The 24,455-nt window shown below is 51.0% G+C and overlaps 1 protein-coding gene across 1 annotated transcript in view; it reads left to right on the plus strand.

Annotated features, from left to right (window-relative positions):
• Positions 1-3,171: 3,171 nt before the first annotated feature.
• VDR (vitamin D receptor) overlaps positions 3,172-24,455 on the plus strand; it is a 30,554-nt gene continuing 9,270 nt past the window's right edge. Inside the window, exons 1-5 of the mRNA XM_054590878.1 lie at positions 3,172-3,209; positions 5,355-5,502; positions 16,168-16,298; positions 23,383-23,567; positions 23,814-23,937. Coding sequence (XP_054446853.1) covers positions 5,357-5,502; positions 16,168-16,298; positions 23,383-23,567; positions 23,814-23,937 — 586 coding nt within the window. The 5' untranslated portion in view covers positions 3,172-3,209; positions 5,355-5,356. The remainder of the gene's footprint in view (positions 3,210-5,354; positions 5,503-16,167; positions 16,299-23,382; positions 23,568-23,813; positions 23,938-24,455) is intronic.

A 24,455-nucleotide genomic window follows, 5' to 3' on the forward strand; every position in this document is an offset into this window, starting at 1 on the left:
GTGGGATGTTCTGTGCACTCAGAACATGAATTGGGGGTGGGAGTTATGACGTGGCAAAGGGGGCTGGTATTAAATGGTGTTTTTCCACTTGCCCTTTTTTGTACCCTGTGTCTTTGCCCTACTTTCCATGCACTTGGGCCCGTAGGCTACATCTAAGATAATGTGACAATGACTGTCCAATAGCGCACAGTAATGCATGGGGAGTGGAGGCTGGTATGTGGAGTGGTATTTTCCCAGATAAGAGGGGTTGCCTGGCAGACTGAATGGGGGTCCTGGCTGAGGCCTGCCATGCCCTGGTTTTGGGAGCCTTGCGAGGAAGAGATATTTTTCCCTCATGGCCTGAGGATTATTCTCTCCATTGTCCCCTGACTCAGTGGAAGTGAAAGGAGTCCAAGACTTACGGTTGGGGAAATGACAGGCATTTCCCTTGGGAAAGGCAGCACAGCAGAGAGACTCAGGGCTCAGGTGCCTAGGTTCAAATCTGAGCTTAGGAGACAATTAACTTCTCTGTGTCTTAGTTTCCCACTCCTAAAATAGGGATAATAACAGTACCCACCTGCAAGGTCGTGGCAAGGATTCAGTGAGAGAGTGTACATGAGGAACTTGCAGTAAGGACGGGGAAAAAGCGATAGTGCCTGTGCTGATGATTATCACTGGGATGGGAGGAGTCGGCAGGAGGCAAGGGACGCACTTGGGCAGGGCAGTCAGCCTGTCCTCGTTTGGCCCCTGGCACCACCACTTGCCTGGCCATGTAATCCTCGGCAAGTCACTCAAAGCACCCTGGACACTGGTGTTTCCATCTCTCTGTAAAAGGGGGCTGCTGCTCACCTCGCAGGAAGTTAGGAGGCTTGCGCGAGGGCAAGTGTGTGAGCTTAGCAGGCTGGAACGCAGTAGGGACTCCACGCACTTCATTTTTTAAACTCAAGGGTGGTGGTCTACCTGGATCTCCTGTCTGACTTCTGAAAATCTTAGAGGTGGGGGACAGGAAAGCAGCAGTCCTTCCTGTACCCACTTGGCTCACACCTCCACCTCTGGGAGCCAGCAGAGAGCCTGGGAGGTTGATGAGGCCACAGGGTAGAATCCTGAAGGGTGTGGTCAGCTGGGGCCTTGGGCAGTACAAGTAGAAGGAGCAAAGGAGAACTTAGCTTCGGGGTAAGTGACAACATGCCTGTCACCAGCAGGTATGCCTCCTCCCAACCAATGTCCTTAGGGGTGGGCCAGCCTAGCTCAGGTTACCTCAACTTGATGCACCGGCATTTTCCTCAGATGTTCCATGGGGGCTGGCGGTGCCTGAGAGCGTGGTAAGTAGGCTCAGTGGGCTGGCACTCCTAGAACTGGGGCCAGGTCTTAGAAGCCCCTTTCCTGTTCTAGTCGGGCCACCAGAAAGCAGAGAAACAAGAGCTGGGGCTCTGGACCTTCCCTGTCGGGGGTTTGACTTAAAGGCCTTTGCCAGGTTGCAAGGTCAGGTACCTGCAGATCTATGTATCTCCCCAGTTACCTCCTGCTGTCATCAGTGAAGGGAAGACGTGTGTGTGTGTGTGTGTGTGTGTGTGTGTGTGTGTGTGTGGATAAGCAGGGCTGGGTGTGGGTGGAAGTGGGGAGGGTGAACTTCTGCCAGCCCCGGCTTGGCGACCTACCACGCCACTCAAACCCAGACTCTGGGCAGAAGAGTCACCTTCAGCCCTCACTGGGGCCGGGGGTGTTGAGAATGTCTGGAGAAGAGCTAAAAGTGGCAGAAAACATCCTGTTTGAAAGTGTGTAGCTGTATTTAACCCTTGCAGCACTGTTCTGCCCACGCTGGGTCTCCACACACAGGAGTTCCCAGACACCTGTCTTTGAAGCCAGCCAGGCCCTGGGCCGAATCCCAGCACACACTGTCCCCGGCTCCCCTAGGCTCCCCTGTATCCTGCATGGGGTGCCCGTCTCCTTCCTGCCCTCAGCGGCAGGCTGCAGCACCCAGTGGCTCTGCTTCTCCAAGCACCCCTCAGGTCGGGGGTTGGCGCTGTGGGAGCAGGAGTGATCCCTCAGCAAGAAGCCCTGTGCTGTGAGGGGAGACCCTCGGCAGGGAGGCGGTTTCCGCTGCCCTCGCTGCTTTTTGCTACTCCTTGCCTCGGGGAGGGCCGTTCCCGGCTGCTGCCTGGTTCCTACCCCACACCCCTGCCAGCTACAACAAGGCATGCCTGCCTTCCACAAGTCGCTTCTGTCAAATTTCAGTCCCTGACCTGGGAACTAATGATCCTGGCAAGAGCCTCTGTCACTCTGTCACCCTGTCACCCGCTTTTTGATCTCCTTAAAGGACTGGCTACGAGGTTGGTGCTGACCTGTAGATAAAACGTTTCCCCCTCTTCTCCTTTCAGAGTCCTTTTGGTCAGAAGTGTCTGCGAGGCCTCGCCGACGGACACCCCTGGGCACGACTTACCTACACCCCTGCTCCTTCAGGTGGGTGTGTCCTCATCGGCTGCAACCTCCTGGCTTCCCGTTTTCGTTTTCTGGGAGCAGGGCTGGGCCGTGGGCGGCTGGTGGGCAGGGGAAGGAAGAGGATACTGCCCTGGGCTTTGCACATGTGGGTTGGTCCTGTGTCAGCAGAATTAGAAACACCCGCTGCTGAGACCGCTGCTGAGACCTGGAGTTCTGCTGGGGTGGCAGCCGGGGCTCAGAGGGGCTTGGGGGCAGAGTGGGGGCAGGAGGGGGGAGGACCTGCTGGCTCTCAGGCTGCGGCCCTCAGGGGCCAGCCAGCATGGGGAGGCTCCTCTGTGGTCCCAGCTCCTCTTTCTTCCTCTAGCCTCCACCTGTGTGCCTTCCTGGGACCACCGGCTCCCAGGCCACAGATGCCTGGGCCTCTTTTCCACCTGTGGACTCTGGTCCTGAGTTCTGGCTTCTTGGCGGCAGCCAATATCTCCAAGCAGGGCTGTATTTTCTCTCAGCTCACCTGAAAATGGTCCTTTTCACTTAAGTCAGCCTCTGGCTGCCTGAACCAGCTCCCTTTCCTGCCTAACCCAGTGCTTGGGCCCCCACCCCCAGCCAGAGGCCTTCCTGATAATAAGGCACAACCTTGCCCTCTTGTGTCATAATGTTTCCTGATGGGCCCATGCAATGCTGAACATCTCTTACGCGGATTTGACTGATGTTCCCCCACCCCCACATTTGGTTTCTCTTTTTCCACCAGATGTTTGAGCTCCCAGATGATGCAGACTCGAGGCAACGTCATGGTAACTGGGAGTTGCAACATCTCAGCTGACCTGGGGTTAAGCCACAGGCATCCTAGACAGTTTCTCCTATTGCCCCACAGCGCGGCAGGGCCTCTGGGATCCCCGCCCACGTGTTAGATGTGTGTGACACTCTAGAAGCCCGGGAGTCAGCCTAGACTTGGGAAGGGTGATAGGAACACTGCTGATAGAGCTACAGCCACTTTGACTTTTATTTTTAATTGTTTTAAATTTGTGAAATGCTCTATATATACAGACAGGCACATAAAACATAACATAGTGTTTTAATAATAAGATACCATATACCTGCCACTCAAAGAAATAGAACATGGCTACTAAGTAATGCCTCTACTTGCCCTTTCCCATCTCGCCCCCTCAAAGGTTTCTGTTACTCATTGCATTGTTCTTTTTCTAAAGTGTCTCTCTCTCTCTCTCTCTCTCAGTATATATAAAATAATATAGTTCAACAAGTGTCAATTGAGCTGTGATAGGGAAGGGTAACAGTGCCACTATTATTACATTCAAGTTCCCAGGAGAAGAAGGGTCGAAGGAGAAATTCAGGGAATCTATGACGTCTGTCTGTGCTCAGGGTCCCCTCGACCATTTTGGGAATGACGATACAATATCCTTATCTGTCCCACTTCCTTCACTTGGCTTGAAGCTCTTTGTGGAATTTTTAAAAACCAAGTATTTGTTTTGTGCATTTTATAATCACGGTTGCTAGAGTCTGGGCTTCTCTGGGCCTCATTTGTAAAGGGAGTGATAATAGCCCTTGGCCTCATTGGGTGACAGGAACATGAAACGAAATGCGTCTCTCATGGGCTTTGATGTGCCCAACCCTGGCTCAGAGGTCCTGTGCCTAATCGTGGAAAAGAAACTCAGAGCCTCCCAAGCTCCTCCCACCCTCCACCCCTGAATCTATCTCTCTCGCCTCGGGGTGGGAGGACATGGTGGGGTGGGAGGACATGGTACGGGTGGGAGGGAGTAGGGTGCTTATCCCCTCATTACTGGCTTTCACTCTCGTGTTTCTTTTGGCCTGAGGGACCTTCCTGTTGTGAGGCCCGGGGCCACTCAAACCTTTAATAACCCTTGGGAGGACTCAGGTAAAACTGGGAGGCTGCAGGGTCTGCAACCATGTTAGGGAGGCCTGAGGTATCCCAGAAGCAGCTCTGAGTGTAACAGCATTCAGGATCAGAGGTGCAGCTGAGGGCCCAATTTGCCTAATAGAAGAGATAAGTTGGCTGCTTCCTGAGCAGGATTTCTCAGAGCTATTATATTTTGTTCCCCATGGCTCTTTTCCCCCTTTCCTCAAGTGTGAAATCCATCTCTAGATGATAATGCTTATTTGTAAAAACTATCTCTGAAAACAAAATCAGTTAATTGTCTATGACTCCCATTACTCAGAAGGACATTCAGAACAATATGTTAAATTTATACGGGGTAGGGGGAAGAGGGAAAGGATTTGATTACCTTGGGACAGCACAGCAGGGCCCCAAGGCCTGTCAGTCCTGAGCCGGATGGCTATGAGGGGCTGGGACAGAAATGACAAGGGCTTGGATTTGGGCATGTACGTCCTTTATTCCCTCACCCTCAAGAACAGAGGGGCCGAGGGGCTCTCTCTGCACTGAGGCCTGGGGCTCTTGGTGGTCTGCCTTGTTCTCTTGGAGGGGGTCACTGGGCAGCATAGACTCCTCTGTCCTGCTGCTGACGCCAGCGGTGCACATGTGTTCATTCATATAATCCTTCCGCGCATGCTTTAAAGTAAAACTCCATTGTTTAGAAGAGGACAGTGGGGCACAGAGAGGCTAATCACTTCATTCGAAGTAGCCCTGCTAGTAAGCAGCAGAGGCAGCCTTGGAAGCCAGGCAGCCTGAGTCCAGGCCATGCTATGAGCAACTTCACCAGTGCCCCCACAGAGTCACTCCAGACTTGGGAGAGGGAGCCCGGCTTCTGCTCAGGAGGGAAGCGGGGGTATAGAGAGTCACATCGTGAGGAGGGCACCAGAGAAATCCTGCCCAGGCCTGTGCTCTGGGGAGCCGCCCAGCTTCACCGAGCTCCCTGGAAGATGGGGGAAGGGGATGCAAAGGATGCCATCTGGCCCTGGCGCTGACTCCGGCTCTGGCCTTGGCCTGCCTGCTGTTCTTGCAGGGATGGAGGCGATGGCGGCCAGCACTTCCCTGCCTGACCCTGGCGACTTTGACCGGAATGTGCCTCGAATCTGTGGGGTGTGCGGAGACCGAGCCACTGGCTTTCACTTCAACGCTATGACCTGTGAAGGCTGCAAAGGCTTCTTCAGGTGAGTCCTCCCCAAGGGCAAGAAGAAGGAGAAGAAGCAGGATTTCTGTAAAGGACACCCCTGGGTTTTCCACGTCTCCTTCCTTACTGTGGCCATGGAGCACGCGAGCTCCCTCAGGGGTATCTTCTTCTCCCACTCTCCTCCCCCCATCTGTGTCCTCTGACCCTCTCAGAAAATGCTTTCTTGAGGTCGCTATGTAGGTCCCCACCTTTCCACTATCCCTTGATCCACTGCCCCCTGCACTGACCAATGTGTCTCTCCTTCCAGAGTGAAGTCCCTCCCTAGTTGACATGAACAGCTTCCTAATCCGAGAGACAGGCATGTCCTTCGGGAAGCCCAAGAACTTTACCACAGAGCTTGCCCTCCCATCCAAATCAAACTATTTCCTTAGAATGAGAACAACTACACTCGATGCTTGATCCATGCCCTTATCTTTCTTCGCCCATGGCTTGCGTGTCCTAGGTCGGAAAGCCACCCTCAGGATGTGCAGGCGGTGTCAGCAATGCACCAGCCTCCCTGTCCGGCCAGGGCCGGTTACTCTACCAGCAGTCCTTTCTCTTCTCCTGTGAGCCTGGCATTACCATTGCAAACAGTATGGGGAAAGTACTGGCAAGGAAGAATTAAGGAGGTTCCCATTCAAATCCAGGAAGGGAGGATGAGAAAGTGATGAATTACAGGATGGGACTCGGGGGCCTTGAGGAATTGGCATTGTACCTATATTGGAGGGAGAGTAACCAGAAAGAAGGCATCCGGGAAGGAGCTGTACAGTAGTCTTGAATGCGGGCAAAGGGAAAGGCATGGCGTAGCCATCAAGAGTGGAAAGAGCAAACTGAGGCCAGAACAAGGACAGAGAGGTTGGCCTGGTTCCTTGAACTGCAGGGCTCTCAGCTTTGAGGACAAAGTGAATCAGAGGCCTCAGGACCTGCATGGAACTCCCCTCCGGCTCAGGGGCTCCTGGGCTCACCTCCCCTCTATCCCAGGACTCAGCAGGCCTGGAGTTTCATTGCCTTGAGCAATCGCTGGGCAGCGGGGTTTCTGTGGGTGCTAATTGCCTGTTTGGCCTGGCATGGGTTGCCCGCTTGGCTTCCCGGCAGCCTGCTCACCAGCTCGGGGAACCAGACCAGCAGCATCGCTGGCTCTGGTTCTGTTGCCACGTCTCTTGTTCCTCTGGCCTGAAGCCTGCACTTCCTACAGGCTGAGCCTTCCAGAGCCCAGGCTGTGGGTTCCAGGTGCCACCCAGATCCTTTCCTGCAAGGGTCTGGGAATGGGGATTGCTCCTGGGTGGTTAATGGAGGAGTCTGGATGGACATATCAAGGCCTGCTTTCTCTCATGAAACTGATCAGAAACGTGTGGGCTGTACAGGTGACCGTGCTACTAATTAATTACATGTCCTTGCTCAAATCTCTTGACTTCTCTATGTTTGTTACCTCAACTAACCACATTGTACATTAATGTCTAATGTCTCTACTATGTAGAGTTAACCTGAGGACTAACAAGGTTATAGATAAAAGTGCTTTCAAAAACACAAAGTACAATATAAGTGTATATTTTTTTATTTTTATTTATTTATTTTTAGCGAGGGAGGAAGGCAGGGAGGAAGGCAGGGAGAAAGAGTGAGAGAAACATTGATGTGTGAGAGAAACATAAATCAGTTGCCTCTCGCACAGCCCCCAGCCGGGGACCTGGCCCGCAACCCAGGCACGTGCCCTGACTGGGAATGAAACAAGTGATCTTTCAGTTCACAGGCTGGTACTCAATCCACTGAGTCACACTAGCCGGGGCAAGTATACTATTTTTGAGAGTGATAGGTAAACACTGATGTTCTTAGTAGAACCCTGCCCTAACAAAATAAACAAAAGTTCCTCCAGCCACACACCATCCTTTTGTGTTTTTTTTCCATACCTTCCCTCATCGAGTTTTAATGAGCATCTATGACCCAGACATTTTGCCAGGAGCTGACAATGTGAAGACTCTCATCAAAGGTCACATCTCACTAATCTGCAACCCAAAGGTCTCTGACAGCTCTTAAGGCTGTTTGATTAATCTATGAACCCTACCCCTAAGTCCCCTCTCTTCCCAGGCCACCTACTGCTGGGTTCAGCTCAGGAAGATGAGACCCGTAGGTGGCTGCTGGTTGGATTATGACAAGTTGGAGGTCAGTTTCTCACTAGAGCAGCTCGAATCTCTGTGCCTGTGCGTGTGCCCTCAGACACACCTGTAGGCTCTGAATCCTTGGGACGAGACTGTGTTAGGCATCTGGGTGGAGGGAGGACAGGTTCTTTCATGCCCAGAGCCAACTGCAGGATATGGCAAAATGGACAGGGAATACACTTTGCACAGCCATGTCCCCACAGACTGATAGTGTGGCTGTGTTGCCTGTGGACACATTATGCTACCATAACCCACCCTTAGCCCTTTTCTCCAAGACCCCTTACAGCCTGTTGCTGGATGACGGCCAAAACCCCTGCCTGCAAGTCCTGGCATTATGGGCAGCACGCTGCTTTTGTCTTCTTACCCTGTCCTCAGTCTGCTTATATCTTTTATGTCCCTGTCTTGATGACTGAGCCTGGCTGCACTTTCTGAAGAGCCAACATCTCTGTAGTGGTTTGGTTTGAATTTGTTTGATAAACACACACATACACACACATGTAGTTGATTCTCATTACTTGTGGATTCTGTATTTGCAAATTTGCCCACCTGCTTAAATTTACTTGTAATCCCTAAATTAATACTCACAGCGGTTTGGTGGTCATTTGTGGGCATGTGCAAAATGGTGAAAACGAGTCTCCCAATGCAAGCATTCCCAGCTAAGGGCAATGTTCTGCCTTCTGCTTCAGTTTTTGTGCTTATAAATGTATCCTTTTTTGCAGTCTACTTAGTGACAAGTTTTTTTTTGCATTTTTATACTTTTCGTTGGTGATTTCATTGTTTCAGAAGGCCTCCAAGTACAGTGTGAAGTGCTGTCAAGTGTTCCTAAGTACAAGAAAGCTATGATGTGCTTCACAGTGAAAATACATGTGTTCGATAAGCTTTGGTCAAACACGAGTTCAATATCAACAAATCAACTACATATATATTAAATAAGATATCTTTAAACAAAAAATACACAGAAAACAAGGTTATATATTGATCAACTGACAAAAATATTGTGATTAGAGGCTCATAGTAACCTAACCCTGTATTTCCCCTGGGAAGAATGGTTCAATATTCACTTATTAAGTGTTCAAGTTGACTTTATAGAATCTAACTACCATGCATAACAAGACTGGACTGTATTTACTAATATATCTTTTGTTTCTTTCCTTCTCCCCCTACATCTCTTCCTTTGCTTCATTCGAAACCTGTTTGGCACGTTTTCAGGTTAGTCTAGTTCAAATAGTTGTTTGAGAAGCCCCTTGTCACATCTGTGAAATCCTGATGCCAGTGTCACTGGCGGGTACCGCCTCTGTGTCAAGTACTGCAACCTTGGGACACAAAGTTTAGTGCAATCAAGTCCTTTTTCTCAAGGAGTTCACTCAGTGCTTTCAAGGAAGCACCCAAGGAAAAAGCATCGCTTTAGTATTGGGTCACTGGCTATTTTCCAAGCTCTGGGGACCAATAATCCTGTTTGACTATTTAGTGTTTAATTGACTTCTAAGACAATCCAACTAAACTGCTGTAGGAGCTAGTTGTGGTCATCCTAGCAGGTCCAAAACTCATAATTAAAGCTCCTAGGGGAAATACAGGGTTAGGTTCCTGTGAGTCTCTGATCACATTATGATCAATTGATCAATACATAACTTGTTTTCTGTGTGTTTTATGTTTAAAGACACCTTATTTAATACATACTGTTGATTTATTAACATTGAATTCATGTCTGAACAAAGCTTATCTAACACATGTATTTTCCCTGTGAAGCACAGCTTTCTTGCACTTAGGAAAACTTCAGTCATCCCAGCAGGTCCAAGACTCATCATCAAAACAAAGTGTGATTATGAAGGTTGGACAGTTCTATTGCTATATGGTTGGGAATTAGCGGCAATTGTGAGCCAGTCCTCCTACAAGCTAATTCATGTTGCTCCTGCTTCCTGCTCCTTTGGAATACATGGACATCTTCGGAGAAAGATGGTATTTCCAGTGCATGGGCAGGCTTGTAGAAGTTTATATGTCTTGGCTATATGTTAACAATTAGAGCACAAATAAGGGCCAGATGGAGGAGATACATAGGTCTACTCTAAGTACATTATGTAGTGGATGATCTATGGTTGTGGATAAATCTCTGGTCATGAATGGCTTTGTTCAGACTCTAGTACAAAGAGAAAGGTATAAAAGACAGAGAAGAAAATCAGAGGGATCCCTTGATGAAGAGAATGAAGGTTATGGTGAAATTTAAAAGGTGGTCCTGGAAGGCAAGACTGAGAAACAGACCACTGTTTGCCTCTCCATCTTGTATTCATCCTCCCTGTTGGCACCTCCTTAATCTGGACCCTGTGAAGCTGTGGGTTGCAAAGGGCCACGTTAACAAAGGTGGTGTAAAGAAATGCCTTCTTGACTGCTAGCCCCGAAGTTCTCATGGACCTTGTTAATCATAGGTCTGGAGTTCAGGGGCCAAAGGGAAGGCTGGTGAGGATCCAGAAACAAAAGGAATGTTCTGGCTTTCAGGAGGCTTGCCCAGCTGATAATTGTAGAAACCATGATGGGAAGGGAAGCAGAGAAATTGGGCAGATGTCCAATGATTCAAAACTCAAAGTGCTTAAAAGGAATAGAGTAAATAAAGAGAGAGAAGGAAAGGAGCGACCACACAGGCCATCCTACGGGCACAAGCAATGAGTCACCAGAAGTCAGTGTTGCTGGAGAGAACTTTGCCCAGGTCAGCTTGGCACTCGCTTCCCACCACAGGTGCTCAAGGATGTGAATGGAAGGGAAGGAGGAAGGTTCTCCCATCCAAGCACTAACCAGGCCCGACCTGCTTAGCTTCCAAGATCAGACGAGATCAGGTGTGTTCAGGGTTCAGGGTGGTATGGCCATAGACAAAGGAAGGTTCTCTATGGATGGGCTAAGAGTAACGTTGGAATCTTGGGTAGAGAAGGCCAGAATATTTGGGGAGGGAAGATCATTGGCGCCATCAAGAAAGGCAGCTGTAAGGATACAATGAAGATCTTACATTTCTTTTTGGCCAGTGTTTCATTTCTTTAGGAACTCAGCACTCTTATTCACTGGCATGAATCCACTCTGTGCTATGACAGTGTAGGGCCAGTAGAGAGGATGGCCAGATGTTACCCCACGCTTCCAAGCCACACATCTCAGGTATGCCTATATCCCGGTGGCTTGTTAGTCTGGACAAATCTGATCAACAACCTCTGCCTCATGCTCTTGGGCTGTTGGGGCATATTTTTGATTGCCGCTCTCTTGGGACTGAGATTTGGTTGCTTCATGATAAGGACCATATTATGTAAGAATGCCAGAGGCTTTGGAACCAAACAGATCTTGACTCTAATCCCAGCTTTCACACTTATTAGCTGTGTAACACAAAGCAAGTTATGTCACTGTGCCTTTTCTTATCACCTGGAAAACAGGAATAATACCTATTCTGGAAGGGCGTTGAGAGCCTTAGAGATAATATGTGAAGGACTGGCATAAAAAGCTCTCAGTAAGGGGCAGTTACTATCCTTGTCCCTTTTTAGTGACTTGGTTTCTAAGAATAGATAACCCATTCCCTCTTCTGTCATGGACCCTGGAATGCCTGTGACTGTGATGTGTCAGCAGGGGTCTCTGAGAGAAGGTCCCTGAGCAGAAGAAGTTAAAAATCAGCTGTGAAAAGGCAAGGGCTGGTCCAGGGGGCTCTAAGTGGCCCTTACTCCAGCCAGAGACTTGGTGGGAACCAGCTCGTGCTTGGAGAAACTGGGCAACGGTTGCTGTAACTTGCACATCAGGAGCACCAATGTGTTTTGAGCCCCTGGTGCCTGCAGAGTTCTGCATGAGGTGCCCAAAAGGCAGGCGTGGACATGGTGTCAGCCTGTGGTTCTCAGTTCTCACTGGAATGGTCACTACCGCCTTCTCCAGCCACCCTTCACACTCCCTCCCACTGCCTCTCCCTGCCAGCTTCTCTCCCTTCCCTTTATTGAGTGTTTACTTTGTGCTCAGTCCTGCTTCCTTTACTTAATGCTTACAACAACACACTCTGTAGGGTTGCTTTCCTTTTACAGACATGGAAACTGAGGCACAGGGAGATTAAGGAACTTGTCCAAGGTTGTGTATTAGGATTTAAACCCAAACAGATCAATCTATTCAACCTGTATTTCATTTTAAATTGTTACATAGTTATAGCGGGTGATAGATTTGTGTGTGTGTGTGTGTGTGTAAATAACCCATGTATATGGTTAAAAAAAAAGATGCAAGCAGTTCAAAAGGACATATAAGTGAAAAGTTAGTCTCCTTCTTAACCCAGTTCTCAGGTCCCTGTCTCTTCCCCCAGAAAAGCCATCACTGCTACCAGCTCATTGTGTTTGCTTTCATATTCTTTATATAAAAGCACAGGGACGGGTGGGGGTAGTCAGGGGAGGGGAGTATATTATACTGGTCTTGCTTTTATCTAGTAACGAATGCTTCATCAAGCTTGTTTCCATTGCAGCATTCTTCCTATTCCTGTTCACCGCCACATCCTTTGTATGGCTGTGTTCTGCCATAGAGAACCAGGCTGCTGGTGATGAGCATTTAGGTTCCATCCGTTGCTCCTCTGGACAGAGCTGCGGCAACCACCCCTGTGCATATATCTTTGGGCACATGGGCTGGATTCCTGGAACTGGATTTACTGTGTTAATGACTCCGTGCATTTTACATGTTGGCAGATAGTGCCAAATTGCCCTGCAAAAAGGAGGCCTGTGCTCTTTACCACATTGTTAATCTACCTTCCTTTATAGTTGGTTTTTTAAACTCACCTGCTGAGAACCCTTTGATGCCGCCATTACGAATGGCCATGTAGGTTTCACCTATTGGACCACATAGGTCTTTCATATAAGGAGCTCCCTCCCTCAGAGTCCTGTGTCCAGACCACGTTCTGAGGTTTCTGTGACACTCAGGGCATCAGTGGAGACAAAGCCCAGAGCTGGTACTTTGCTCCAGGCTTGGGTATTGCAAGGTGTGTCTCTGTTGGCAGGGTCCCCTGCTGGCCCAGGCCCCTGCTGTCCCAGGCCTGAGGCTCTTCTGGCCCCAGGCACTTTATGTTTTTGTGAACTGCTTGTCTCTCCTGTTTTGATGAACTGGTCTCTGGCATGAGATTTGGTCAATGTCCTCTCTCACCCCTGACTTTCTAGAAACTGCATCTATATTTAGCCTTGTTGCACTGCCCCTACCCCTGTCCTGAGCAGAGGTATAATTGCCATCCATCCAGAGGATGACAGGGTCCAGGATCAGGGCAGCAAAGACAATGGGCTCCCATGGAAACCCAAGGCTCTGGTTTCTCAAAACTAAACCAGCTCATAGGCAATTAGCATTGGGAAGAAGGCAGGGCGGGGTGTGGATTGTCAGGGTAAAGCACAGAGCCAGGGCTGGCCAATCTGGCTGCCCTGACTCCTCCTGGGCAGAGGCTGGATGACAGCCACGTGTGTGGCAGTGCTCTGCGAAGGCAGGAGAATAAAGAAGAGCTAGGCCTTGGCGCTCACGGGACCTATGCCCCAGCGAACAGCCATGCTGGGACACATGCCTGAAAGGCAGCTCTGGGATCTGGGCTCCAGAAAGGACCTGGGTCTGCCTGTTGGAGCTGGCGAGGGAGCTTTCCATCCCCCAGACACTGACCCACACTGCAGAGCCTGACGATGTTCTACGTGATGGGTGAACTCTGTCTTCCCAACTACAATTCCAGAGCCTTTCCTCTGCTTCTGTATTTAGAGGGGTCTGGGAAGAGCTGTTTTACTGCATTTTTTGAAAAAGATTTTATTTATTTTTAGAAAGAAGAGAAGGTAGGGAGAAAGAGAGAGAGAGAGAGAAACATCGATGTGAGAGAGAAACAATCTGTTGCTTCTCACATGCCTCTGCTGGGGACCTGGCCCACAACCCAGGCATGGGCCTTGACAGGGAACGGAACCAGCAACCTTTTGGTTCACAGAGCAGCACTCAATCCACTGAGCTACACTAGCCAGGGCTGTATTTTTGAAATAATAATAATTTAAGAGCTTCATGAGCTTAAAGGCTGTCTTCTGCAAATAATGTGGGGACCCACGGCAAGGGTGGTGGGCATTGGGAGAAGACGTGGCAAAGGGTGAAAAGCATAGGTGGCATTTTTGCCACAGATCCGGGCCTTATTGTGAGACAATGTGCCTGGCTGGAGGATGGTCGACACTTCCCTTTTCCTCCTCCCTCCCTCCCTCTCTCCCTCCTTCTCCCCTCTCTTTCTTCTTCTCCCCTCTCCTTTTTCTTCATCTCTCCTTTCTCCTCCTCTTCTTCCTCCTTTTTTCTCAGTATTCCTAGGCTTCAAACTATTATAAAGCCAGAAGCAAGATCACTGCTTGTTTCATACAACCAGGGCTGGTGAGAGGCTTTGGCTCATGTGTCTGGACGTGCCCTGTGTATGATCTCTTGGGGCCTCTGGCCTTGGAGAACGAACAGGAAGTGCGCTGAGCCAGACAGGACAGTGGGTGGGAAGACAGAGCAGCCCCTCAGCTTCCAGGGAACATGTCTGGTCGTTTAAAAAAAAAAAAAAAAAAAAAGGAAATGAGAGTTTGCTCTGAATTAGAAACTTCTGGTCTTTGAGTAGGTTTTGAGAATTATGGGCCTGCTGGGGCCTGAGCATTTATGGTAACAGGTAGAGCCTCAAGAACCACAAAGTGGAAAGGAGTGAAGGGGGGACCAAACTCCTGTCCTGGAGCGGAGAGCTCTGCCCTGTGGGGAGGATAAGGTGATACATCGGGGCAGCCCTAATAGCGCTGAAGTACCTCCCCACTCTCCTGTCTTGCTGGAAAGCTGCAGTGGAGGTATGGAGGCTCGAGGGGACAGGCTTCTTGTTTCCACAAACGTGAGCAAAATCCTGGTATACAGTCTCTCCCTGGGTAGTCACCACAGGAGAGGGACGCAGCCTTCGGTGGACCGAACTCGGGGCTACACCACCCCCAATAGCCTAGGCTACTCCACCTCCCTGTATAGCCTGGTCTGCTGGTTGGTCCCTTGGGTAATGAAGGTTGTGACAAGAGGGGACGGAGGCCAAGGTCCAAAACCAACAGCAGCCATTTCCTGGACCACTGGGTTGTCCTTCACCTTGAACTGCACTCAAGTGCCAGTTGCCTGGAGCCTTTGTCTGTGGGCTCAACTTCAATGAGCACATTAAGTTTCTGGGATAAAACAGTGCCTTCGATCCAGGAAGCTAAGAGCGGAGTCTTATATCCTTAAGGCTTCCAACTTGGGAGCCTTCACTTCTCGCTGAATTGCCTCACTGATAAGTTTCTTTACATCAATGGTCCTTTCCATAAAACAAGGGGGTACACTGCGGTCTTTTGGGTTCCCGAAGGATCTTAGAGTCTGACTACCTGTGACTGCCAGCAGAGTGATCCTCTGGTCTCTTCTCCCATATCCCATGAGTCAAGTTGATTTGGTCACCAGGTGTCCATGTTGACTGATGAGGGTGTTTGTCCTAACCCCTGTGTGTGTTCTAGTGAATGTGGACAGTGAGTCATTTTTCACCAAGGAACATGAGTGCGTGACATCTGGAGAAGGTGATATCATCAGCTCATCTCTGGGAGAGGGTAAAGGTCAGGCCTGGGATTTTGCATCTAAGGCGTGGGCATCTTCACAACTCTAGAAGATGTGGCTATTCGGGAGGAAAATTATTCTGCCATCAGATTTCCTCAGCTAAACCTTGTCACCAAGAGCGGGCCTCCCCTTGCTGGGGCTGCGGAGAGTTAGAAGAGCCTCTCAGATGCATGTGATGGGATGGTCCTTATGCAGCCTCTCAATGTCTCATGTAGTACGCTTGACAGCGGGAGAGGAAGTGGGATTAGGAAAATGAGGTTACACACATAGGCACACTTTTTACAATGGATACCCAGTGGGCTTTGGCTTCCTAACTCAGAACATTTGAGAGTTTTCCGTTCTTACAGAACCCTAGCTACCTCTGCTTTTCAGAAAGCCAAGGCCAGAGCTTAGGGCTCCCACCTACTTGTCTGGGCTCTTCTTCTGAGCAGACCGTCTTGATGTCTACAGCGATGGCTGGGCCTTTTCTCCCTGCTCCCTGCCCCTGTGCCCATGTCTGTCCCTGGATTGGGGATGCCCTGGTCACAGATCCCTGGGCTCTAGGAAGTTAAGGCTGAGACCAGCATCCTCGCCTTTCATGATGGCTCATTGAAAGCTGTGAGGGCTACTTTGTAGATTTCAGTATTTTAAAATTTTTGTACTAGGCTAGTTCACTCATATTTCCTGTGTAACTAACAAACAGTGGGAGTAGAGTGCTGTAAACGTACATAAAAGCAGTGCTGGGAGCAGGGGAGGCAATGAAGGAGGAGGGGGGCACAGCTGACACATGCCCAGTGCGGGGGTGGGTGTCACTGAGAGTGGCCTGGGGCTGGGCTGGACCGCAGTCCTGTGGGGGAGAAATGTGGATCTGGAAGTCTTGTGGGCAGGTCCCTGTGGTCACAGCAGCCAGGGCTGAGGAGCTGGAAGGTGGGTGACCCTGCAAAGGGCATGTCCTCTTTTGGCAGGCGCAGCATGAAGCGAAAGGCGCTGTTCACCTGTCCCTTCAATGGGGACTGCCGCATCACCAAGGACAACCGCCGCCACTGCCAGGCGTGTCGGCTCAAGCGCTGCGTAGACATCGGCATGATGAAGGAGTGTGAGTGTCCGGGGGCCAGGGCAGGGGGTCGGGGTGGGACTGGGGACAGGGGAGGCTCTGGCTACGGTTTATGCAGGTTTGGCCAGAGAGGTGTGCCTGCCCTTCCTCTGTAGCTGCTGGCATCCGGGGCCAGCGGCCTGAGCAGGGTGGCCAGGACTCCAGGGTCAAAGCCACCAAGGGGTCCCAAGAGCCTCTCTAGGATCTGTGTGTGGGTCTCGGAGGCCAGGGAGAGCCCTCTGGCATGAGGCTGGTGAGGAGGGAGAGGCCGGGCACTGCAGTCATGAGCCCCGGGTTAGTCTTTCTCCAAGTTGTCATCACTATGCTCGCAGCTCCCTGGACCTGAGGGGAATGCATGCGGCCCAAGGACCCCAGCGTACTTTGGCTTTTGGGAGAGGGGGCTGCTGTGGTCAGGGAGGGGAAGAGTGATGGGGAGCATAAATCCTCAGAGCCTCACTGGCATCCGGGGTCTTCCCCACCCCGGCCTTCCGGCCACCCTGGCCCCAGGAGCAAATCTGAGGGCTGCTGCCCTGGGGATACTGGGCAGAGAGATTCTGTGAAAGGAAGCACTGGCCTCTCAGGCGGCCCTCACGATCCAGACAGAGAAAGAGGAGCAATCCTTTAGGACATCTTGTCCAGCTCTGGGACTGGAAGGGAGGACCTGCGGGGCAGTTTCACATGTTCTGACCCCTGGACTTTGCATCTGAGCTCTAGTACCAGTTACTTGGTAACCAGCGTAGCCATTGAATTTAGCAGGCCCTGGGAGGGGCTAGCCAGGCACTCTGGGGTCTGAAGGCAAGGGCCCTGGGCTGACCGGGGCATGGGTGCCCTCTGTACATTCAGCTCCTGCTTTGTCCCTTGCTCACTCCTGTCTGTAATGTGTGCCCTAACCCCTCCCCCGCCCTAGGATAGGACCTAGGCCCTGCTGAGCTGTAGGCCCGGGGAGATTGCAGAGGCATGCTCAGACGCAGGCACCCCTGAAGGCCCTCCTGGCTATGGGGCCGTTTTATTGGGGCGAGGGGTAAGGTATAAGGAAGATGTATCCAGAACAAGAGGAAAAGTCACAGGATCGGGCAGAGGGGATGGGAAATTTCTTCCTTGGGGGGGGAGGGGCAGGGCGGGGAACTCTGTTGTTGGAAAACAGAGGCAGAGTGCTGGCCTTCACCAGGGACCCTCTCCTCAGACCTTGACAGGGTCCCCTCTGGTAGGTCTCGGCCCCTCACTCCTGATCCCAGCTCCCCAGCCAACACTGGCAGCCCTGGAAGAAGTTTCCAGGCCATGTTCCTCCTCACCCCCACGGGAAACATGCAGGCCCGGACATGCTAATCGCTCTGTGCCTGGTCCCCTGCCCCGCCCGGTTCCTGTGTTTATCCTGGAGCAGTGGAGGCTCAAGGCCTGGGCGCCTCCTGGGGCTTCTCACACACTGGCCCAGCGTGGCCTGCTCTGCGTGAGACGCCAGGCTGGACGCAAACCAGAGGCTACGCCCACAGCCCCTGCCCACACGGTGCACAGCCTGCAGGGAGCCGGGTTCGAAGGCTCCAGCCAACCAATAATGGCACAGGGTAGCACTGCGGAGATTTAGCAAGGCTCTGCCACAGGGGCGCCGGTCAGGGCCAGCCTCACTGATGGCCCAGAGGCCCCTCGCCTGTGTGTCAGGGGGAAGGAGATGTTCTCTTAACTTGGAATAAGGAAAACACTTAGAAATCGTCTGAGACCCAGGAAGGAGAACGATCAGGATTGGATTCGGAAAGCAAGTTGAGACTAGAATCTGGCTCCATGTCCCTAGATCCCTCCTGGTCCCCCCAGAGAGCCCTGCATCCATGGTGATGAGCAGGCCTTGAGTGAGTCAGGGTGTCCCTGCCCCAGGAACACCATGTGGTGGGGGCCAGCCATCCAGAAGTGGATGTCCACCCCCAGCCCCCGAGTCAGCTTTGTGCCCCAGCCACCCCAGCTCTAGCCTCAGTCACCCCCAGCGAAGCCCTGTGTCCCCCTTCTGCTATATTCCCAATGTGGCCCTGTGCCCACCCCTCTCCAGAAGCCAGTGCAGAGAGTTACACTGAGTTAGGGACGGGCCGCAGAGCTCCACTTAGAATGGAAACCGTGGTCCAGCACGAAGCTCTTAGTCTATTACCCCGAAGGGAAGGTCTTCAGGGACAGATGTGGTTCCCTGCCTTGGGCCAGCCCACTTTTGGGAGCCCTGTCAGGGTGCCTGGGCCTGGAGCTCCTGGCTCACATTCTGAGGATTGCTGCTCATTTATCACCAGGGTTGGCTATTGTCCCCAAGGCCTAGTCTCCTAGAGACAACTCAGTGTCGACATTTGTAAGCCACAGGACACCACGGGCTCTCTAGGAACGAAGCTGCAAACCCAGGTCCCTCCTGATAGGACAACTGAGGTGGGCCTTCCCTGGAGGAGGCTAAGAAGGGGAAGAGGAAGGGGATGAGCCAGGGAACGAAGGTTTATTGACCACCTACTGAGTGCCAGAGGCGTGTCAGGCACACATGTTTTCTTGCTAAATTCTTACAATAATTCCTAAATATGTGAATACTTTTTAAGATTCCATAGATGAGAAAACTCAAAAGAATTAAAACAATGTGCCTCTAAGCTAGTAAGATGATGGTATCAGCATTCTAACCCGGGTGTGTCTGTGTCCAAAGACCAGGCCGATGGGCTCCACCCCAGCACAGCCCCACGGGCGCCCGCAGTGGCCCAGGGCTCCTCCAACGTGCATTTCCAGGCCCTGCCTTTGGCCCCACCGGACGAGCTGAAGAGAACTTGGTCCCACTGAAGACTCCCTCTCTCTCTCTCTTCAAATTCTAGTTGACTTTATGTCCTTGGAGCCAAAAAAAAAAATTTTCATAGTTGAGTTCTTGTTTCTTATAGACGAGTTTCGCATAGAACGGCTTCTTATGTTAACTCGTTTAACATTTTCACAGTTGTACATCTTTTCTACCCAGCATTTGCACAGAACCTGGCACATAGTAGGTGCTCAATAAATGTATGTTGAGTGATTGAGTATTAGCTCCCCATTTGTTTCTTTGTATCACTACATCTCCCATTGGTCTACAGATGAGGAAGATCCCCCAAACCTGATATTATCTGTGTCATTAATTTGGAAAACCTGTATGTCTGCTTCCCTGATGTTGTCCTTAGGCCACCAATGGCAATTTGAAATGTTTTTACAGTAAGTTGTTTGTGCTTTCAGATCTTGCCTCCCTAACTCGATTCTCTTGCATGGAAATAACTTGCCCAAAGCCATTTTCTCACTCAGCAAGGAACTTAGAAGGAATGGGAAAAGCTACTGGGAAAGCCATTCACAGGTTTCACAAAGTCCAAGCATGGCAGATTTTTGAATAACCATGCAGGAGGAACTAACTCTTGCTGATACTCTTTAGCCTATGGTAAAATTGTTTTCGTTATATGTCATTTTTCTCAAAGTCATAGAACCTACTGACGACATTAGGTAAGGGCTTAACTGTGCATAGCTCATGCACTTAATTTTTTGGAGAGCCCATCAAATGCTTTTCAGCATCTATTTGTTCTTATTCTAGGCCGGTGGCTTTTAACTTTAAAACACATGTCCTCCTACATGATAGTAGTGTCATTTTTAGTAGAAGTTCACTGAGAAAGTGATAATGTCCTATGAATCTCCTATGAAATGCATTACCCCTTTAAACAAATGACTTATTTCATAAATCACAGCAGCACCTGCACTATGTGAGAGACTTATGACTTTTTCAGTCCCCAGACAAGGTGGCCTGGGGGAGGCCAATCGATTGGTGGCCCCTGTTTGAAACCAGCAGATCCCAGCATTTCTCCCTCTGGTACTGCACACAGGACGGTGGCCCCTATTTGATACAAGTGATCCAGAGGAACAGTGTCATAATGTTAACCTTGAATCTTTTTAATTATGTCCTTTCAAAGTAAATCATTTGCAAACTTTGCTACTTTAATTTTTCACACTCTTCAGATGGATCGAAACACTTGTGTGTTCAGTGCTGAGGACCAAGGTCCTACGGAGCAGTCACGGCTGATTCTAATTAGGGGCAGTACAAGGTCATGGTTGTAATCACGGACCCCATCTAGAACCACCCTGGCCTGGCCTGAATACCAGCTCCACCCTCGTTAGCTCTGTGACTTTGAGCAAGGTACATAGCCTCCGGGCCTCAGTTTCCTCATCTGCAAAATGGGGATAATAACACTTGTCTTAAGTGGTTGTTATGAGGACTAAATATATGTGAGTTAATAAAGGAGAAACACTTAGAATTGTGCCCAGGATGTAAAAACCTCTATATATTTTATCTATTTTTATCATCACTTTTGTATTACATAAAGCTCGATCACCAGAGCTTCCTCCTCCCAACAGATTTGAAGTAACTCTTCAGGGGGAGGAGGCACCCTTCCAGGGTCAGGCAGCGATAGGAAGAGACGACCCATAGCTTACTTGAGAGAGGGAGTCTGAAAGCCGTGGAAAGGAGCAGAGGAACTCAAAATCGTAGCAGGTGGGCTCACGTAGTGCGAGGGAACAGCCCTTTGTAATTCTGAGGCCATAACCTTGTTCCTGCGAAGTCCTGTGGTTGTTCAGAATGATGTCTCTGAATCATCAAGAAAAGGTTACATGATGTTACAGGTGTGCTGTTACAAGGTACTTTGTGTAGAAAATATTTCCGTAACAATTATTTAAGTAAAAAGGTAAGCTTGGCTCATTGTCTGGTGGACTGGCACTCAGCGTGAGCTATTCCTGACATTGTAGGGTACAGGCGAGTCGGTGCGCCTCTCACTGTCCTGTCCTGAGCCGGACACAATGACTAGCATGCAGTAGGTACAGTCAGTGTCGACTGAGGGTCCAGAATATCAGGCTACTGAGCTAGCACCATGTCCAGGAAGCTCCACTGGGCTAGCCCGTATAGAGGAAACAGGAATGATAAGATGTGGCTCCTTCCCTTAAAGTAGCCTATATTTCTAGTGAAGGTGAACTTAAACTCTTTGCCTCTCTCTATACAGGCATTTATTGGAAACTGTACTAATCATAAATATTAGAGAGTGGAAGGCAATTGGATACCAATGTATGTAGGAAAAACTAGACATACCACAGAATTAAGACAGGAGAGCTCAGTGCATATCCAGGCCACCAAGAAAGCCTTCGTGGTAAGAGGAAGCCAGCTATAAGTTGGGCGCCGAAGAATGGATAGAACTTGCACAGCTGCTGGGGAGAGAAGACCGAGCTGGACAGGCATCCAGCAGAAGTGGAAATACGGTGGCAAGGGTGAGCAGGTCATGATCACAGGTCAGCAACCCCAACATACCCAGAGCAGGTACTGGGATATGGGGTTGGAAAGTTAGAAAGAAGCGAAATCATGGAGAGTCTTGACTTTAGTTTGTACGTGGTAAGCAATGAGGACCCAGGAAACGTTTCTGAGCAGGAGAGTGTCATCACAGAACCACAGAGTGGTTCAAGGCTGTGGATACCTGTGGCAGGACTGGCAGAGCCAGCTCCCTCTAGCTCCAGTCTCATCACCGCCTCGACCCACCCCTCAGGTGAGCAGGAAAGACCAGACACCTAATCTTGGGTTCTCCGGGCCAGGGCCTTGCACCCTGCCTTGACTGAGATGCTCCCTGCTCCTTCCTCTCCCAATCCACTTGACCTCTTGGGGTCTGAGCAGACACCCTCTGTGGGAGGAGGGTTGGCAGCAATTTGGGCAGATGAGTCAGTAACCTGGCGTGGCCTCCTCCCAGTTCTCCTCTTGGTAAGGCTTACTTCAGCTGTGGCAGGGACGCGCCATCTTTTGCTGCAGGCGTCCCTTTTCTGCTGCGCCTGGAGCTCTCGTTGCCCACTTTTACCCACCCCCAGGCTCGCTCTCAACCCCCACCAACTCCTTTCATTCTGCCCCCACCCGAGGCACCTGGGCCAATGGACCTTTCTTGAAACCTGGAACCCACCCACTGTGAAGTTCTGGTTCCTTTCCCTGCTCTTGTGAAACTCCCCAGTTCTGTGGGCAGAGGCCCTGGCAACACCAGCACAGAGCAAGTAGCTACAGGCCAAGGGCCCCAGTGCCCACTCCTGCCGTCAGCTCTCGGCAAGCCCCGGCCGAGAGGTCTGTTTGCCTGGCTTCTGTGCCAGGCGTCCCTGCTCCCAGCCCCGCCCTCCCAGGCAGCTGCCCCAGCACCACCCAAACCCCCTGCACGGCATGAAGAGGGTGGAACGTCTCCCCATCTTCACACACCTGGCTAGCAGCTGGAGAGAACTTCCCAAATCAGAACTGTGAGGTGTGATTGGCAGGAACTTCTGGAGACCTCAAAAACTTCCTTGGGCAGAAATTTCAAGACTGGACAGGCTAGCGGAGGTATTGTTTGCAGGGCACCAAAGATGGAAAGTCTTTCTATGTTGGTCAGAATGGATGAGATGCCCGAATTCCATACCTGGGAAGCTGGACATGGGAATGGCCACATGGAGGGGTCTTCTCAGCACGTCTGGGCTTCTGACACTGTGACCGTCCACACGGTGGCTCCTTCACTCTCTCTTCCCCATCATGTCTCCGTCAGGATTAGGGAATATGGGGAGCGGGGAGAAGAAGGAGAATTAATGTCGAATGAGCAGCTGCTCTGTGCTAGGCTTACGCTGCCTTCAGTTCTCAAAACATCCCATCTTTCCAGGTAGACATTTTCCTCTGCCGCCCCACACAGACACACTCTATGGAGGAAGGAACAAAAACGGGACTTCAGAAGAGATTATATGGACCAAACTTGTCATTTTGTAAATGAGGGAACAAAAGTCCAGAGAGTTCAGTTTGCCCAGATGCACGCGATGTGTGCGTGAGAACCGGCCTGCCCACATCACCTACCTCTCAAAGCCTCCTTTTCTCCCTCTCATGTGCCTGCCTTGCCAACATAGAAAATCCAACTTTCCACTCATAGCATGGGTCTGGCCTCCCCTGAGGCAGGGAGCCCCTTTCCACCCCTTCCCATGAGCTCCCAGCCTGTGTGTTGGCGGGGAGCAGCCCTCCCGTCTTGTGTCTTTAGTGCCCCGAGGAAGGTTTCCTGGAGGAGCTGGGGGCCCAGCCCTCACGATGCCCTGTTCCTGCCCACAGTCATCCTGACAGATGAGGAGGTGCAGCGGAAGCGAGAGATGATCATGAAGAGGAAGGAGGAGGAAGCCTTGAAGGACAGTCTGCGGCCCCGGCTGTCGGAGGAGCAGCAGCGCATCATCAACATCCTGCTGGACGCCCACCACAAGACCTACGACCCCAGCTACGCCGACTTCAGCCAGTTCCGGGTGCGTCGGCCAGCTGGCCTGGAATGATGAGCCGCAAGGGGAGCCTGGGAACAGGGAGTGAGACAGAGGGCCAGGTGTCCCTGGCCCAACGGAGAGGGGACAGTGGTGGCTGCTCTGTCCCTCTCATTTCAGGGAGGCCCTCCCCTCCTGTGGGACTTCCTTAAGGCTACTCCTGTCAGAGATCGTGGCCAAGGTAGGAAGACGACCTGAAATGTGAGCTTCTGATCCTCCACCTTTCTCTTCCAGCCTCCGGTTCGAGGGGCTGAGGGTGGAGACAGCCATCCATGCAGATCGTTCTCGAGACACATGCCCAGCTTCTCGGGGGACTCGTCCTCCTCCTCCTGCTCAGATCATTACAGCGTCTCCCCAGGTAAGCGGGACTGCACACCCCGTCCCTGGTGAGCTGGGGAGAGGAGCCCAGAGCTTCCCCGCCTCCGTCCTAGGCTGCCAGTGGGAGGATGGCACTGTCGCACCATGGGCCACGTTGTGTCTTCTGAACAACCCTTTCCTACAGAAGAGGTGGGACGTGCCCAAGGGCCCATGCTGGGGAAGCAGCCAAGCTGGGGTCCCTGGCAAGGTCTGCCTGCAGGGCCTCTTGCTCTTCGCTCTGAGCCAGGCTTCTACCCTGGCTCCTTCCCTGGGGGTGACCAGATTCCTCTAAATGGTATTCGGAGCCTGGGCCCTTTGGAGGTTTTTTTGTTTTGTTTTAGTGTTTCCAGTTTTATTGAGATGATTGACACATAACATTGTGTAAGTTTAAGGTGTACATAATGAATTGATATATGTATACATTGCAAAATGAACATCTATCACCTCACATAGTTACAAAGATTTTGTGTGTGCCATTACTCTCTTAGCAACTTTCAATACACAAAACAGTACTGTGAA

The sequence above is a fragment of the Pteronotus mesoamericanus genome, unplaced genomic scaffold, assembly GCF_021234165.1.
Source record: "Pteronotus mesoamericanus isolate MK-2021 breed Mesoamerican mustached bat unplaced genomic scaffold, CSHL_Meso_final scaffold_21, whole genome shotgun sequence".
NCBI lineage: Eukaryota > Metazoa > Chordata > Mammalia > Chiroptera > Mormoopidae > Pteronotus > Pteronotus mesoamericanus.